General features: G+C 31.8%; 1 protein-coding gene across 6 annotated transcripts; it reads right to left on the reverse strand.

Annotated features, from left to right (window-relative positions):
• Positions 1-1,495: 1,495 nt before the first annotated feature.
• On the reverse strand, positions 1,496-8,059 carry LOC114280238 (zinc finger protein 4). 6 transcript variants are annotated; one of them, XM_082870545.1, is made up of 4 exons: positions 7,602-7,882; positions 5,385-5,520; positions 3,968-4,049; positions 1,496-2,656 (listed from the first exon to the last, which is right to left on the reverse strand). In XM_082870545.1, exon 4 carries the CDS (start codon positions 2,555-2,557, stop codon positions 1,820-1,822), a length of 738 nt encoding a protein of 245 aa, XP_082726671.1. In that variant the 5' UTR covers positions 2,558-2,656; positions 3,968-4,049; positions 5,385-5,520; positions 7,602-7,882; the 3' UTR covers positions 1,496-1,819. The 6 variants fall into 6 exon arrangements, with proteins under 6 accessions (XP_082726671.1, XP_082726670.1, XP_082726672.1 ...); XM_082870544.1 differs by having other exon boundaries at positions 3,919-4,049; positions 7,602-7,827; XM_082870546.1 differs by lacking the exon at positions 5,385-5,520 and having other exon boundaries at positions 7,602-7,894.
• Positions 8,060-15,061: the final 7,002 nt, after the last annotated feature.

The following is a 15,061-nucleotide window of genomic DNA, read 5'->3' on the forward strand; positions in this document are numbered from 1 at the left end:
CTTGATTTATTGATTTTTTAGCTAAATTAGTTCAGTTTGTGAAGAATTTTTTTAACTTTTTTATGAGAGAAAAAATAAAATGATTATAATTTAAATGTAATATTTTGTCTTATTTTATCTTTTTGTGATTTTTTTAGTTCCAACTTAAACCCAACTCATTTGCCAAACGGCAACATAGAGAGAGAGAGAGAGAGAGAGAGAGAGAGAGAGAGAGAGTGTGTGTGTGTGTGTGTTGCTTTTGGTTTTATTGACCAAAAGTGTACACTAATAACGTTTACATTTTAAAATTCAAAACAGTGTTTACATTTCCATCTGGGGAACTCTCTTTGTTTGTTCCTTTAAAGCATATTTAACGTTTCAAACAATATTCACTGGCTTTTGGGAACGCTATTAATGCGACAATCCCACTATGTTTTTCCCATTATTTTTTTAGTTCTACTTTTCCCCACTTTTTTTCCTTTTTTTTCCAAGGAATTTTTAAAAAACAATAAAATTAAGTTGTTCAGAGTAATTTGACAACCTCCTATCTCAAAATGTCAAATTTTGATCACTCCCCTTGTTCAAAACATTCTTCTTTAATCTCTCTTAAAATAATATAATGAAATCTTCCATCATAACTTTAAAATAGAAAAGATCACAATTTTAAAACTCTCAATAACTAATTATTGATCACACCGTCTCATAAGCACTATTCAACCGAGAATTTTCAAAAATCATTAAGAACAAGTCACATTTGATTTAGATGACTAAACTGCCTTCAATTATTCTCAGAATCCTTGTTATTTTTATTTTCTATTCTTTTTTAAAATTTTCATATAGTACACCGTCTCACAAGGTACATTGAACAAATTTCACTATTATTTTGTTATACAGCAATGCTAGGTATCATGAAAAGTCTTTCATGAAAATGGTCATGAAAAATTTGTGACATTTGGATTACACTTACAATAAAACACCACACACAAATCAAGATAATCTAAGAGTCACAAATTTTTCATGATCCTTTTCATGACAAAATTTTCATGATCTCTAACATTTCTCTTTTGCCATAGGGCCAATCCTTTTGGACAGTTGGGGCCTTTTGCTATCACTTCAAGGAGACAAAACTGTATCCATGCCATTTGATTTACCAATGAAGCATTTTACAATTTCTACTGGAAAATGGTCTCTTGACAAAGAACATTAGACTCTCATTTGTAAATGCCCTACTTGTTTCTCCAAAAAAAAAAAAAAAGAAAGAGTTCAGTTTTGATCAATAAATACATGTCATTCATTGCCTTTGGTCTGCAACCTGCTTTCCTGATATTGCTGCAGTTCAACCAAATTTGAGAAGAGCAATTTTAATGTTCTTTTACCATATTTACCAACATTTCTAAATTAAAAAAATAAATAAATAAAAATTTAAAGAGTTATTATGCAAATTTCCCTTTAACAATGCAGGGGCAAGCAGGCAAACTTTTTCCAGAACTGATAATTAGCAAGTTTGGAAAGGAGATTAAAATACAATGAAAAACATCATATATTAATCCAGAAACATACTCTAAAATTAACAATAACCCAAATCTCCAATCTACAAAAATTAATATCATCCCCAGACTTCTTCTTATACAGTAGCAGCAAAAGCATTACTCAACCGGGCACCGAAGAAGAAAAAAAAAAGAGGGGGCAAACAAGAGGAATTTTTTTCCTAAAAAGCTCACTGCAATCGCTAATCTTATCTCACTGTACAAAGATAACACCGGATTGTGTCGCAAATTTAGGAGAACATGGTGTTGAGAATTCAAGTTAAAGAGAGTGAGAGAGAGAGAGAGAGAGAGAGTTACAGCTTCAAAGTAAGATCAGGTGAAGAAGAGCGATCTGTCCTTGGTGCTGGAGCCACAGCTACAAAATTTATGTTTGAACTTTGTCCTGAGTTGAAACCCATATTACTAGTAACTCCACCAATTTGGCGAAAACTCCCAGGCCAAAACAGCTCTGCATCGTCATCTTCCACAAATACTGGCAACCCGAAATAGCCTTGTTCGAACCTTGCTCCACCTCTTGCCTCGGGCAAAGGAGGCCTTGCAGATGATGGCAGCATTCTTTGGTGCATTGAGGCATGAGCCTCCATCCCAAGGGACCGAAATGCAGAACCGTGAAGTGGCAGAGATGCCAAGCTGGCATATCTATCAGACAAAACTCCAAGCCGCATTGCCCGCTTTGCCATTGTCCTCTCCCTCTTGTGTGCATTCTGGTGCCCGCCCAGTGCTTGTGAGCTGTAAAACTTGCGCCGACAATAATTGCACGAAAACACTCGCGGTAGTGCTGCTGGAGCATGAGCAGGAGCTGCTAATTCATTGTTAGTGTCGGGTATGCCCTTCAATTCCGTGTCACTGGCATTGAGGTGGAGAGTTAAGTCAAGGGAAATAGGCTGGGCATCAGGTAGTTGAGGAGCGTTTATTGGATTTGTGAGGCACGAAGAAGTGGCAGTGCTGTCCTTGGAGGGATCAGGGGAGATTTCTTGGCTGCTCACTTCAGACTCATCTTCAGACTCGAGGTTGAAACTTGACCGCTTCATGTTGGGTAGAACAGCCAAGTCAAAAGCTTGAATTTTTTCTCGTGAGCAATGGCAGGGTTGATTGATTCAAATGCTCACAGTGGTGATTTAAATCTTCACCTGCATATATTGATCACAGAATGGATTATAAATTTTGGAGAGAGAAAAGGGGCACTGGGACTGTTGGATAATCGTCAACAAAATATATCATATGTCAACAGCAGTTTGGAGATTGAAACCTAAAAGCACCTCAATTTGCTTCTGAAATTGGTGTAGAGGGATTTGGGTGAAATGCATTTCAAAACAAAGTTATTATATAAATATGCATTGTGCATTAAGTGTTCAAAATATATAAATGTACATATATATATATATTACAATTAATTTGGTGTAGAGGGATTTGGGACATTAATTTGTTTTGATCATGCTCCAACACTAATCAAAATCAAAAACTCCTACTAATTAAGCACAGAAAGTTCAACAAACTAAGGTTGCTGCACGGAATCACACCACGTGATTATGAAACTATTAGAAAACAGGATTTACTTTTCACTTCTCAATTGAATAATTTAATACTTATGTTGCTCAACAAACTATGCATGGTATCTCTTTATTCATATAGGCGGCAGCTCAACCCTCAAGGAAGCCTAAGGCGAAATTTTAATGGAAGTTTTCCATATGTTTAAATACCATTTTCATTTTTTAATGTAAAATAAAATTTTCTATTCTATTTTTGTAACTAAAATTTTGGTGTTATTTACCGTCTTTACAATTAGGGGACTTTAGACCAGAAGGTTTTGTTTTAAAAATCTGTCATAAGCATTTTTTTTTTTTTTTGGTTGGGCCTTTTCCACAGAAGTGGGCCTTAAGGGGACCTCAACTGCCTTGAGGTTGGGCTGGCCCTAATATTCAACCAGACCAAAAAAAAAATTCTTAAGACTCAAACATCAAGACTTCATCATGGAAAAAAAAATGTTCAATAAAGCAATACTATAGCAAGGTATCACACCAAGTGATTATGAAAATATTTGATTACTACGTTTCACCTTTACTTCTCAACTAACTATTTAATACTCAAGTCAATCTACATGTTTAATAGCCCACTTCCAGTATTTTTAATTTTGTAAACCAAATTGTAATCTAGGTTCAAGGCATATGTTTTGTAATCAATAAGAAAGGGGAAATCTTGCAAGAATATACATTAAGATATTAATGAGAGACAAGATTCTCTGGAATTAAGAAGGTATGACAATAATGAACACAATTCAATTCCAGCTGAGGTATGGATCGGGTATGTACTTGGTACCTTTAGAGTATCGCAAAAATAAAAAATAAAAAATTAGAATATGTGTTTCATGTATCCAGTATGGATGCAAAAGTACCAATAACTAATAAGTACTCAGAACGGGTATGGCATGTTTGTTGAAGTACCCTTGCTTCATAGAAAACAATATATCAAGTTTGATTTCACAGTGCCAATTGTAGTGTCAATGATAATATAGAAACTGAGCCCCTACAAATACCCAAAAGAAGGGGAATAAAATACCAATAGAGCAAAATAATACTTGAAAAAAAAAAAGAAAAAAGAAGCACAAACCTCAAACATCAGAGAATATCATTAAGCTAAAACTTATATCATGCAGACACATTTTAACCAAATAAGTACCTCAGGAAACGATGCAGTAATGAAACATTTATTCACTCCTTGTATATATATATATAATTGCCACTAAATTTATTTTCTTTTCACAACAAACTGAGAAAAGTGAATTAAGGGGAGATCAAAATCACCCTCTCATGCTCTTAGATCATTGATTCCTAGCAGTAGTATGGCCATTTCAAGAAAATATTTTTGGAAGACTGAATGCTATCCTATGGATTCCGAGTATAACAGCAGCTCCATTAAAAATGTGAAATCTTGAGTGCTCAAATACTATTTGAAGTTGAGGAACATATTAAATAAATTCACACATGCATGTAATTAAGTCCATATGAATCTTCTCAAACAGGATCTTTCAGAAGGAAACAAAAACGTCGGCAGTTCATATAGTATATATAAATATTATACTATTTAAGTATTAAGTATTTAAATACACAAATCATCAATGTCTATAATATCTTTCACACCTTAAAGGGAGCCTAATGTAAGAAACATTTAAATCTAAACCTAGTAGCTAGCACCTTGCACGGTATTTAACTGCTGTCTTATTAAACCCTTCGTAAAAGAGATTTTTCTACCCAAAATTTTTTTACTGTTACCTGTAGCAGCATGTATTATTTTCCAATGCAGACAAGTCTTCATACAGCCATACCATAATGCCTTCAAATGAAATTACAATTACCATTGAAGGGCATAATGTAACTTAAGCATGGTAAGCAACAACATTTAAATTAATTGTCAAGTATAGACCCTTCAGCATGAAAAGATACATCTATAGTTCTCCGTACTTTCACTTGATGCTGCTCAACATGTGTTAAAAGTTTCATCCTATAAGATATGTACCTTGTGGAATCCAGAAAAAGAAAGCAATGGAAACCCCATCCTATGCAATTTCTTACAATAGGGAAGGAAGTAGCAAAAAATGTGAATCATGGAAACTGGATTTGGCAATCTATTTCACAAATTAGACATTGGCATACAGCTCATTCCTACTTATTTTTGACCGAATTATAGAATGAAACTGAAATTTAGTGGCAGTGACACAATTTTTGCAAATGATCCTTGTCATGGAGAATATTAAAAGGATAACCCACACGAGGCAGGTCATAACACATAATGGTCTGTTGTCAAATGGGATTGCAAATAGGCAACACCTCATCGGAAACGGTGATATACATAGAAAAGTACCTCCTTTTCACAACCCTCTAGTGTTGAAACCGGGGTTAGAGAAGCAGAAATTCAAAATCACCTAGGACAAGAGCCACTGCAAGATTAAGCTGTTAAAATACCTCCTCTGTAACACATGTAAGAGGAATACCTCCACCTGTCAAACCAACAAATATTTTTCAACCCCCTAATCCAATATGAATCGGGTAGACTTGGATCCAAATTTGACAGGTTGAAAAACCTAGATTGAAAGAGAGGGTTCACGATTTCAATTGGTGTGCCCTGTATGATGGGTCCTTTCACATTTTACAAAAAGATTAATCAACAAAATGATATCTTTAGAATGTCTTACAAAATGGTTTAGTGTAACAAACTAAACTTACTTCAAGTGAATTTTAAGCAACAAAATGTTTTATGTGGGAAGTAATAGCCTCGAAGGAATAGTTCTCAAGTATGATAACAACATTGGGTTGGAATAGGTACCAATCAGATGAACTTCTTACATTTTATAAATATGGCAGTCAGTCTAATATCAGTAGCATTTAATGCAAGTGGCCAGAAATATGCAATTTGAGACTCTTCTGAAGAAATCGCTAACACTGTGTTTTGTTGGGGATTTAAGAAGGAATTTGGAAAGGAAAAGGGAAAAGATAGGTGAAATATGAATAAAATATACTTATATTTCATATAATTTTACACACCTTTTCCGTTTCCCTTTCCCTTCCCAAATACTCCAACCAAACACAACGTAAGCGTTATACATTTAAAACTGAAGAAGACGGAACTAAAGATGTCTCTTGATTTGGAAGATATAATTCAACAACAAAGGGTAAATTAAAATCTGGTTCTCATTATAATAAAGAAAAATGGGGTACGATATTCAAAACCTTGATATCCTCACTACAAGGCACATTTGCCTAGCAGTTTGGAGACCTAAAATTTTAGTCACCAAAAGATAAAAATTTGGTGACACAAATGCTTGTAGTTGCGGAAACATAGTCAATTGTGACAAAATGGCTCCATTGGTGGCACGCCATGTAGAACAGTTTCCCCGACCAATATTTAGTTGCCAAAGGTGCTTGTTGGCAGCAAACACATTTTTTGCATAAGGGGAAAAAAAAAATACCGTGCGAAACAATCTGCGCAGGATTTTAATTTGTAACCAGACAACGTCATTCGTTTTCTCCAAATATCAATAGGTCTGGCCAAATTTTGTCTTAAGGACACACACTCAAGGTAAAAAACAAAAAAACAAATTCATGATCTTCTAAAGTCAGTATCCCAACTGCTTCTTTGGTTCAAATAAAAAGAAAGGAAGGAGAGAACGCGGAGGGATAAGCTACTTTCTTTCATGTTAGAACTTGTATTTATCGTGTCACAATCACCTTACTAGCACCAAATCATTGCCCAGATTTAGATTCACTTTGTGCTACCACCAAAGAAAACTAAAACATTGTAGAGCTGAAATAATCCATAGAGAAATATGCAGACTACACTAAATTTGAGATAGGAAAGGCCAGAACAGAAGATTTCGACAAAGTTCAAAATATTATTTTACTAGTTTTGCCTAGTATAAATTTTCAACAAGATTTAAGTAGAGCTTCATACTTTACAGTGGTTAACTGTGTTAGCAGACCAACCAAATCTTCTCCCTAAGGTTTTTTTTTTTTTTTTTGAAGAATGAATTTAGATAGAAAATTGAAAAGGTAGAGAAAAAAGTGAAACCAGTGAGAGAAATTGGAAAATAAAAAATAAAAAATTAGCTCATATTCTATTCACATTTCCTTCCCCTTTTCCCTTACCTTTCCAAATTTCTACCTAAATCCTGATTCAAACATGGCCTAATTGTAAATCTGACTTGCTATCATAACAAAATACAAATTTCAAAACATGGGAAGGGATGATACAATTTACAGTACAAAACCCTCTTCCACACAAGGACCTCAACCAACCTCATCATTAAGGGGGGAAAAAATCCATTTTTAATTATCAAAGGCATTCACTTCAACCCAGTAAATAACTGACAAATAACCAGGAAACAAAATTGATGAAAACCCAAGATCCATTAACACACAAGTTAACAAAAAACACATAATTTACAACCTATGATCAGAAACATAAAACAGAAGCACCATGTGTAAATGTGTGCCCAAACCAATCATCAAAATTAGTTCTACAATTAAATAGAGAAAGGTAGTAGTGAAAGAATTCAAAACATAGTGGATTGAAATTGCATACCTCAGTTTCAGTGCTTCTATTTGCCTGATGAGTATGCCTATCAGGAGGCAAAACAAGCTGGAGAGTTGAGGGTATCCTATATTTTTTTTACCACAGAAGGAGAGGAGCTAAAAGAAAGTGGAAGGAGATAAGAAGATCATGGAGAGAGAGAGATGGGATGCTGGTAGGTCAGAGAAAAAGCAGGTAAACGCACTTAAAAAGTACTATTTTTTGTTGAATTTTGGGTACTCAAGCTACTGCAGATGAAAAGCATACCCCATATGTGCGTGAGAGAGAGAGAGAGCAAAGAGTTTAGTGTCAGTCCCATCAAAAAGATATATATGTCTGTCTAGTATCCCTCTTATCTCTCCATCCTCCATCCACATCCACATCCACATCCACATCCACTTGGAGTTGTGAAAGTGTTTTTCAGATTCTTTTCTTTCTTTCTTTATTTATTTATTTATTTATTTTCTCCCAATTTTAACCCCAACTCCTTTTGGTCTATATATGGACACCCATGACTCCCCCATTCCCACCTCCATTCCTCTATGCAGTGACATGCGCATACAGCCTTCCAAAGCCTGCCCCATCCCAACTATTTCACTTTTTGCGAGTAAAATTGGCCCCGTTGGATAGAATTGTAGAAAAATAATTATATCTTATAATTTATAACTGTGAACATAAATTAATTTTTGACTTATAAATTAAATTTCTCCTCTCCGCTCAAAGAATAAGTTAATTTTTGACTTATAAAAAGCTATAAGCTGTGTTGTTAAGCTGAACCAAACAAATCAAAATAACTTAAATTAAGCTAAAAACTGATATAAGATAGAAACAAGCCCTACCAAACAGTTATACAACTTAAAAAATAATAATTTTTTTATTTATTAAAATTTTTAATTTTTTTTTTATTGCATGACACATTCCTTAATAAAAAATTTCATAAGACCTTATTTTCTTTTTCTTTTCTTTTTTTTTTTACACCAGTTCTATTCGAATTTTGTTTTGTCCTAAAATACCGGTTACAGGACCTGTTTGGTAAGGTTTATTTCCAGCTTATTTCAACTTTTAGCTTAATTTAAGCTATTTTGATGTGTTTGGTTCAGTTTAACAATACAGCTTATAGTTTTTTGTAAGTCAAAAATCAACTTATTCTTTGAGTGGGGACGGAGAGGCTTAATTTATAAGTCAGAAATCAGCTGATGTTCACAGTTATAAGCTATGAACTGTTAAACTATAAGTTATAATTACTTTCCCACAGCTCTATCAAACGGGGTCACAATTGAACCAAAGATTTTTATATTTTGATGTTTACTCGCACTACTTATTTTACAAGTTAATTTGCATAATTTTTTATTTTATTTTATTTTTTTTTGGACAGTTCTTCCATTTAAATTTTGTTTTATCTTAAAACACAAGTAATAATAGAACCGAGACTCTTATATTGTGTTATTATCACATAATTTGTATTTTGGATCTTAGGAATTGAACAATTTAAAAATAAAAGATATTTAACAGATATTTTTTACTACCCATTAAGATGTGATTCTTATTGATTAGGCTTCGTTTGGGAAGTGGGTTGATTTTTTAGCTTTTTAATTTTTTTTGGTTATTTTAGCCTAAGCTAAAAATTTAATTTGGGAATGACTTTTTGACTTTTTTGATTTTTTTCGTAAGAGAATAATATAATGATTATGGATTAAATGTGATATTTTATTTGTTGTGACTAAAATAATTTATTTTATTTTTGTGACTATTTTAACCCAAAAAAAATCCAAAAAACCTCTTCCCAAACAGAGGGTAAACATCTTCTATAAATTTTGTCCCTCCATTCCGCGTGATTACTTGGTGCATGCCAGGACAAAGTGTAGATCCTAATCCTAGAGATAAAAGGAGAGGGGTGTTACCTTTTCACATGTCAGTTAAGAGAGGAGTTCTCTTACTACAAAGACTTTCATTGCTAAATGTGATTTTCGATTGTTTCCTAGATTGAAGTAGTCTTTCGCTGCCACAAACCACTTATAACTTGACACTTGTTAAATTATCTTTTAAAATTTTAAAAATAATATATTAAATCACACAATTTTAATCATTAAATATCATGGAATATCAATTAAATTTAATTTTTATCAAATCCTATTGAAAATAAATTTTAAAAAAATTATAGCTAAAAATAATTTTTTTGTGACAATTTTTTGTATATATCGTTAAAAATTAATAATTAATGACTTTTTTTGTCATAATTTTTATAAATTATTGTTAAAACTTACAATCAATAACATTTTTTTATAACAATTTTTTTTTATAAAACTTATTAAACAAAAAATCCACTTATTAAAATCTACACGTAAGTATCTCTTAAATCTATCCTGAGATCACTTCATAATTTTTTCTCCTTCTTTTCTCCCACCATCCATAAGGCATTTTTATTATAAAATAAAATAAAAATCTTAAAATACATGAATGTGGATACATAATCTATCATTGCAATTAAAAATCTAATAGAAAACGTAGTTAGGGTGAGAGGATCGATGCGATTGTTGCAAGTAGACACCTGACAAGGGCAATGGGAATGGTATGGACCACACTACCCTAACCACCTCTCAATGGGCCTCCCACTCACAAAACAAACCACAAACCGGTCCCCCCCCCCCACAAAACACCAAGGCCCCGTTTGTTTTGGGTTATAGCAAGGGGATTAGGATTACTAGTACCTTGGGATTAGTATATGGGGTGTTTGTTTTGAGAGATAGCCTTGGGACTATTAATACCTTGGGACTAACTAATACCTTGGTATTACTAATACCTTGTTTGTTTTGAGAGATAGAGAGGGTATTACTAATACCTTGGTATTACTAATACCCTTGGGGAGGGGATTCATAGTGAGGAGGTAGAGATGGTATTAGAAAAATAGTGAGGGGATTAGAAATTTTTTTATTTTTTTTATTTTTTATATATTGGAAATTTTTTTTAAAATATAATTTTTAATTTTTTATATTTTTTTATTTGTTTTATTATTTTATATAAAAATAATTTAACAATTCCTCACTACTAATCCCCTCACTATCAATCCCCTCACTACTAATCCCCTCACTATCAATCCCCTCACTAACAATCCCCTCATTATTAATCCCCTCACTATCAATCCCCTCCATTCTATCTCTGAAAACAAACGACCCTCACTAACAATCCCCTCACTATTAATCCCCTCACTATCAATCCCCTCCATTCCATCTCTGAAAACAAACGGGGCCCAAAGCTTTTACTATGCTTGGATTCAATCACTTCCCTTTCTTTTCATTTTTTAATGATTGGATGTTAAGATTTGACCAATTTTAAAATTTATATAAAATGCTCTTCATATAGATTATGCAAATCTCGAACATAATTCGAGAGCGTGACTCTAAAAAATTAATATAACCTAATAAAAGTTGAATTTGAAATTTAAAAAAGCACATCTCAAGTTCTAAACTGCACCTACTACTATTAAAATTTAAAAATTTAACTTAATTTTTAAATTTAATAATGTGACAACATATTAAAGCATTTAAAATAAATCTCCCTCTCACTTCATTAATCATCTCATTTATATATTGTTAAATTTAAAAAGAAAATATACAAAATAGACTTAAATATTATTTTCTCTTGTCTTTTTCCTTTCTTATTCTCGAGGGTAGACCACTAACTTAAAAGAGAGTGAGATGATAATAATAACAACAACAAAATGCTCATAGTGAAAGATAATTATGCTTTGTTCTTCTTCCGACCCCAATCAAGATCCTCAAAAGATCACCTTCCACAGTCTTTGTTTTGTCCTTTCGCCCTTTTTCTTCATTACTCACTGCTTTAAACATTGTATATAGTTGTTTTATGTACTGGTTACTTTGGTTGCATTAATATATTGGAGCTAGTGGAAAGAATGTTAATCTACTTTGCGCTGCATTGAGCCCCTAAACCATTTTTATCTTAATTATTACTTCTTCTTGTTTGTTTAATATCTTACATTAAAAAAATATACTTCCATCTTATTATCAGAACGTCAAATTCAATTCACGTATTTTTTTAAGATATAGCGATCTAAAGTTTACTGATACAATATTATAATTATGGGCATGGAATTCTTAATCGGATTGGACCGTACTGTTAGGTCCGTGGGGGCTCACCACGGGTCCCGTTTTGATAATATGAATCGTTCAATATGTAGAACTCATTGAGTACTATATGTCTGTAAAAAATCACGTTAATCGGATATCGATAGCTATGTGATCAAATCAGTTTTGTATAAAAAAAATAGACGGTGAATAAATTAACGGTTGACAAAAATTTATTTTGATCACATAGCTATCGATATCCGATCAACATGATTTTTTACAGGCATATAGAGTACTCGACGAGTTCTACACATTACACGGTTCAGATTATCAAAACGAGACCCATGGTGGACCTATACGGGCCCAACAGTACGGTCCAATCCAATTAAGGACTGGACAAAAGCCATTCCCTATAATTATAAGCTTAATGAATTAACATAGTATATCTACTCTCTTTTTTATATTAGGGTAAATTTTAAATGCATTCCTGAGTTTTGCTTAAAATACGAATTGTCCCTTGTGGTTTGAAAAATTACAAATATATCTCCGTCAGAATTTTTTATTCAACATAATTAATTGAAAAATGAAATTTCTAACTGTTCACCTATATAATAATAAAATTAGCTGAATTATTAATTGAAATAAAAATTTAACATTATTAAAAACTGTTAATTAACTTTATGATTTATTAATAAAAAGACGTATTTGTTATGAAATTAGAAACCTTAGGGGACATAATGTAATTTTTAAAATTATAAGGAGTAATTTGTAATTTAAGTAAATCTCAGGAGGTGTGTTTATAATTTACTCTTTATATTATACATAATAGGGGTGTTTTGGGAAGATTGTTAAGAGTTAATTTTTTAACTTTTTTGGTTTTTTTATGTGAAAAATAATGTGATTCAAAATTAGCTAAAAGTTGACTTTTGACTTTTAGAAGGTTGCCAAACAGCTCCAATATATGTATATGTATACAAAATCTTTTGTAAAATGAATTCCATAAGAATGGTATTTATATAAACACTTGTGGTCATTCTGTAGACTCATGACTCTTTAGGATTTGTCTCAAAAAATTACCTAAAAGCCCATGTTATTTTGCAACGGTGCATGCATATTTGTCACAAATAATTCGTTTTTAGCGACGATGTTTATCCATTGCAAATAATAAGAATAAATTTTCCTTTTTGGTGATTGCAAGTATCATCACCACCACCATCACTAGTAACCACTAATGTGTTAACTAAGTAAAATATATTTATTTTTAAAAATGAAAGTAGGAACAAAAATTAATATCTTAGTTTTTTTATCCATCCAAACCAAAGTATGAGAGTCTTGGAAACTTCTAAGCTCTAGAGAAACTTATAAACGTGAGATTATAAATCTTTGAATCTTCAAATCCCCTCTCTGTTTATCATATGCTTATATCTGCCATAGCCCTCAATTTCTCTTGATTTGGACTGTGCCAGCAGTGAAATTATTGAAATTTCAGATGAGTTGAAAAATCATATTAAAAATGAATTCGATAACAATGTGGACTTCTCGTCCCAAAACAAAACGAATGACAGACCTAAGCCGCTAGAAAATTAGCTCGCGGACTTTATGCGTTACCAATTTACTTTTATGAATAATGTTAGTGATTCATAATTTGAATTTTTAAATTTATTTATAATGAGATAATAAGAGAGATAAGTCTTATATAATACATGATAAATTAAAAATTAATATGTATCATGTCACATTATTATAGATGAAATTGTGAAAAAATTTATATAGATCTTAAACATTTTCTTTTCCAAAATTGTTTGTAGAATTGTATTTTGACAATAAATAATAAACAACCAAATTATAGGTTAAATAAAAGAAATGTCATAATAGAAACACCATAGGGGTGATTTGGAAAGTTAATTAAAAATTGATTTTTTGACATTTTAAATTTTTTTAACTTTTTTATGAAAGAGGTAATTTAACTTAAAATGAGTTAAAAGCTGACTTTTAACTCTTTTAACTTGTTTTTAAATGGCCCCATAGTCATCAAAAAGCAAAAAGCACAACTAACTGAAACCAACCATAGCAATTAGAACGGATCGGCTCGATTTGGCCCATAAAAAACATACTCAAAGGTCATTTGTTTCATAAGATTGAGGTGTGGGCTGGACTTTATGTTTAATAAATTTACTAATCTATTGTTTGATTAGTTTAGTAGAGGTTGGATTGATAGTCCAATAAACATCATTTATAACTAAATAGTTCAAAAACTATTTATTTAGAATTTCATTATATTATAATCAGCCTTTATCCAGTACGTCCAAATTTGGGTGAGCTGGCCTTGGATGTAGCCATGGGCCCAAAAGCCCAATGCGCTGGCAAGCAGGCTAACAAGCATAGATAAATGGGCCTAGATTTTGGCCCCTTTTTTGAATTTTTGTTTCATTTTGTTTTTTGTTTTGGTACCCCTTATCTGAAACATATTACAAATAATGTGGATTAAAATACTTGTTTTCATTTGTCATGTTTTGTTTTTTTTTTTAAAAAAAAAAAACTAAATTGGGTTTTGAACATTTGTTTTTATCATAATGATATTAGTTGAATAAGTTTCACTAATCAAGACATGATAAATCAAATATATATAATATAAATATGGTCATTGTTTATATGTGACCAGTGCAATTTGATCATTTATATTTATCATGTAATGTAGCATATTTTCCACTATTATTGAGACAATAAATTCCACATACATAACATTACTATTTAAAGTTTTAGAGTGTACTCCATCACATAGTAAATAAAAATGATAAATAAAATAGTTAACACAGTACTTCTATATTGTATATTCATATGTTTTTGGAAAAAAAAAAATATAAAAAAGGTAAATTACAAATACACCCTTGAAATTTGGTTAAAATACAAATTGTCCCCTATAGTTTGAAAAATTGCAAATACCCCCATATTAGAATTTTTTATTTAACAAAATTAACTAAAAAAATGAAATTCATAGTTGCTCTCTATACAATAATAAAATTACCTAAATTATTAAATAAAACATATTTTTAACATCATTAAAAACTATTAATTGACTTGATGATTTATTAATAAAATGTGCGATTTGTTATGAAATTAGAAATCTCAAAGGTTGAAATGTAATTTTCAAAACTACAGGAGATGATTCGTATTTTAATCAAATCTTAAGGAGTGTATTTATAATTGGGCGTCTGACCCAAAGGTCCAAGCCCAACATATCATAACACATTTAGACCCAAAACAAATTTAATACTCCATTAAGTCCTCAAATTAACAATAAGACGAAAATTCCCACAATATATCATCCAATTTACACACGCGCAACCATCTCCCACGTCCCCATCATCTCAGTCCAATCACTACACT

This window comes from Camellia sinensis, chromosome 5, assembly GCF_055761805.1.
Source record: "Camellia sinensis isolate YWXY chromosome 5, ASM5576180v1, whole genome shotgun sequence".
Classification (NCBI taxonomy): Eukaryota; Viridiplantae; Streptophyta; class Magnoliopsida; order Ericales; family Theaceae; genus Camellia; species Camellia sinensis.

Coding starts and splice junctions, on each gene's coding strand:
- LOC114280238 (XM_028222589.2), bottom strand. CDS start 2,557: ATGAAGCGGTCAAGTTTCAACCTCGAGTCTGAAGATGAGTCTGAAGTG.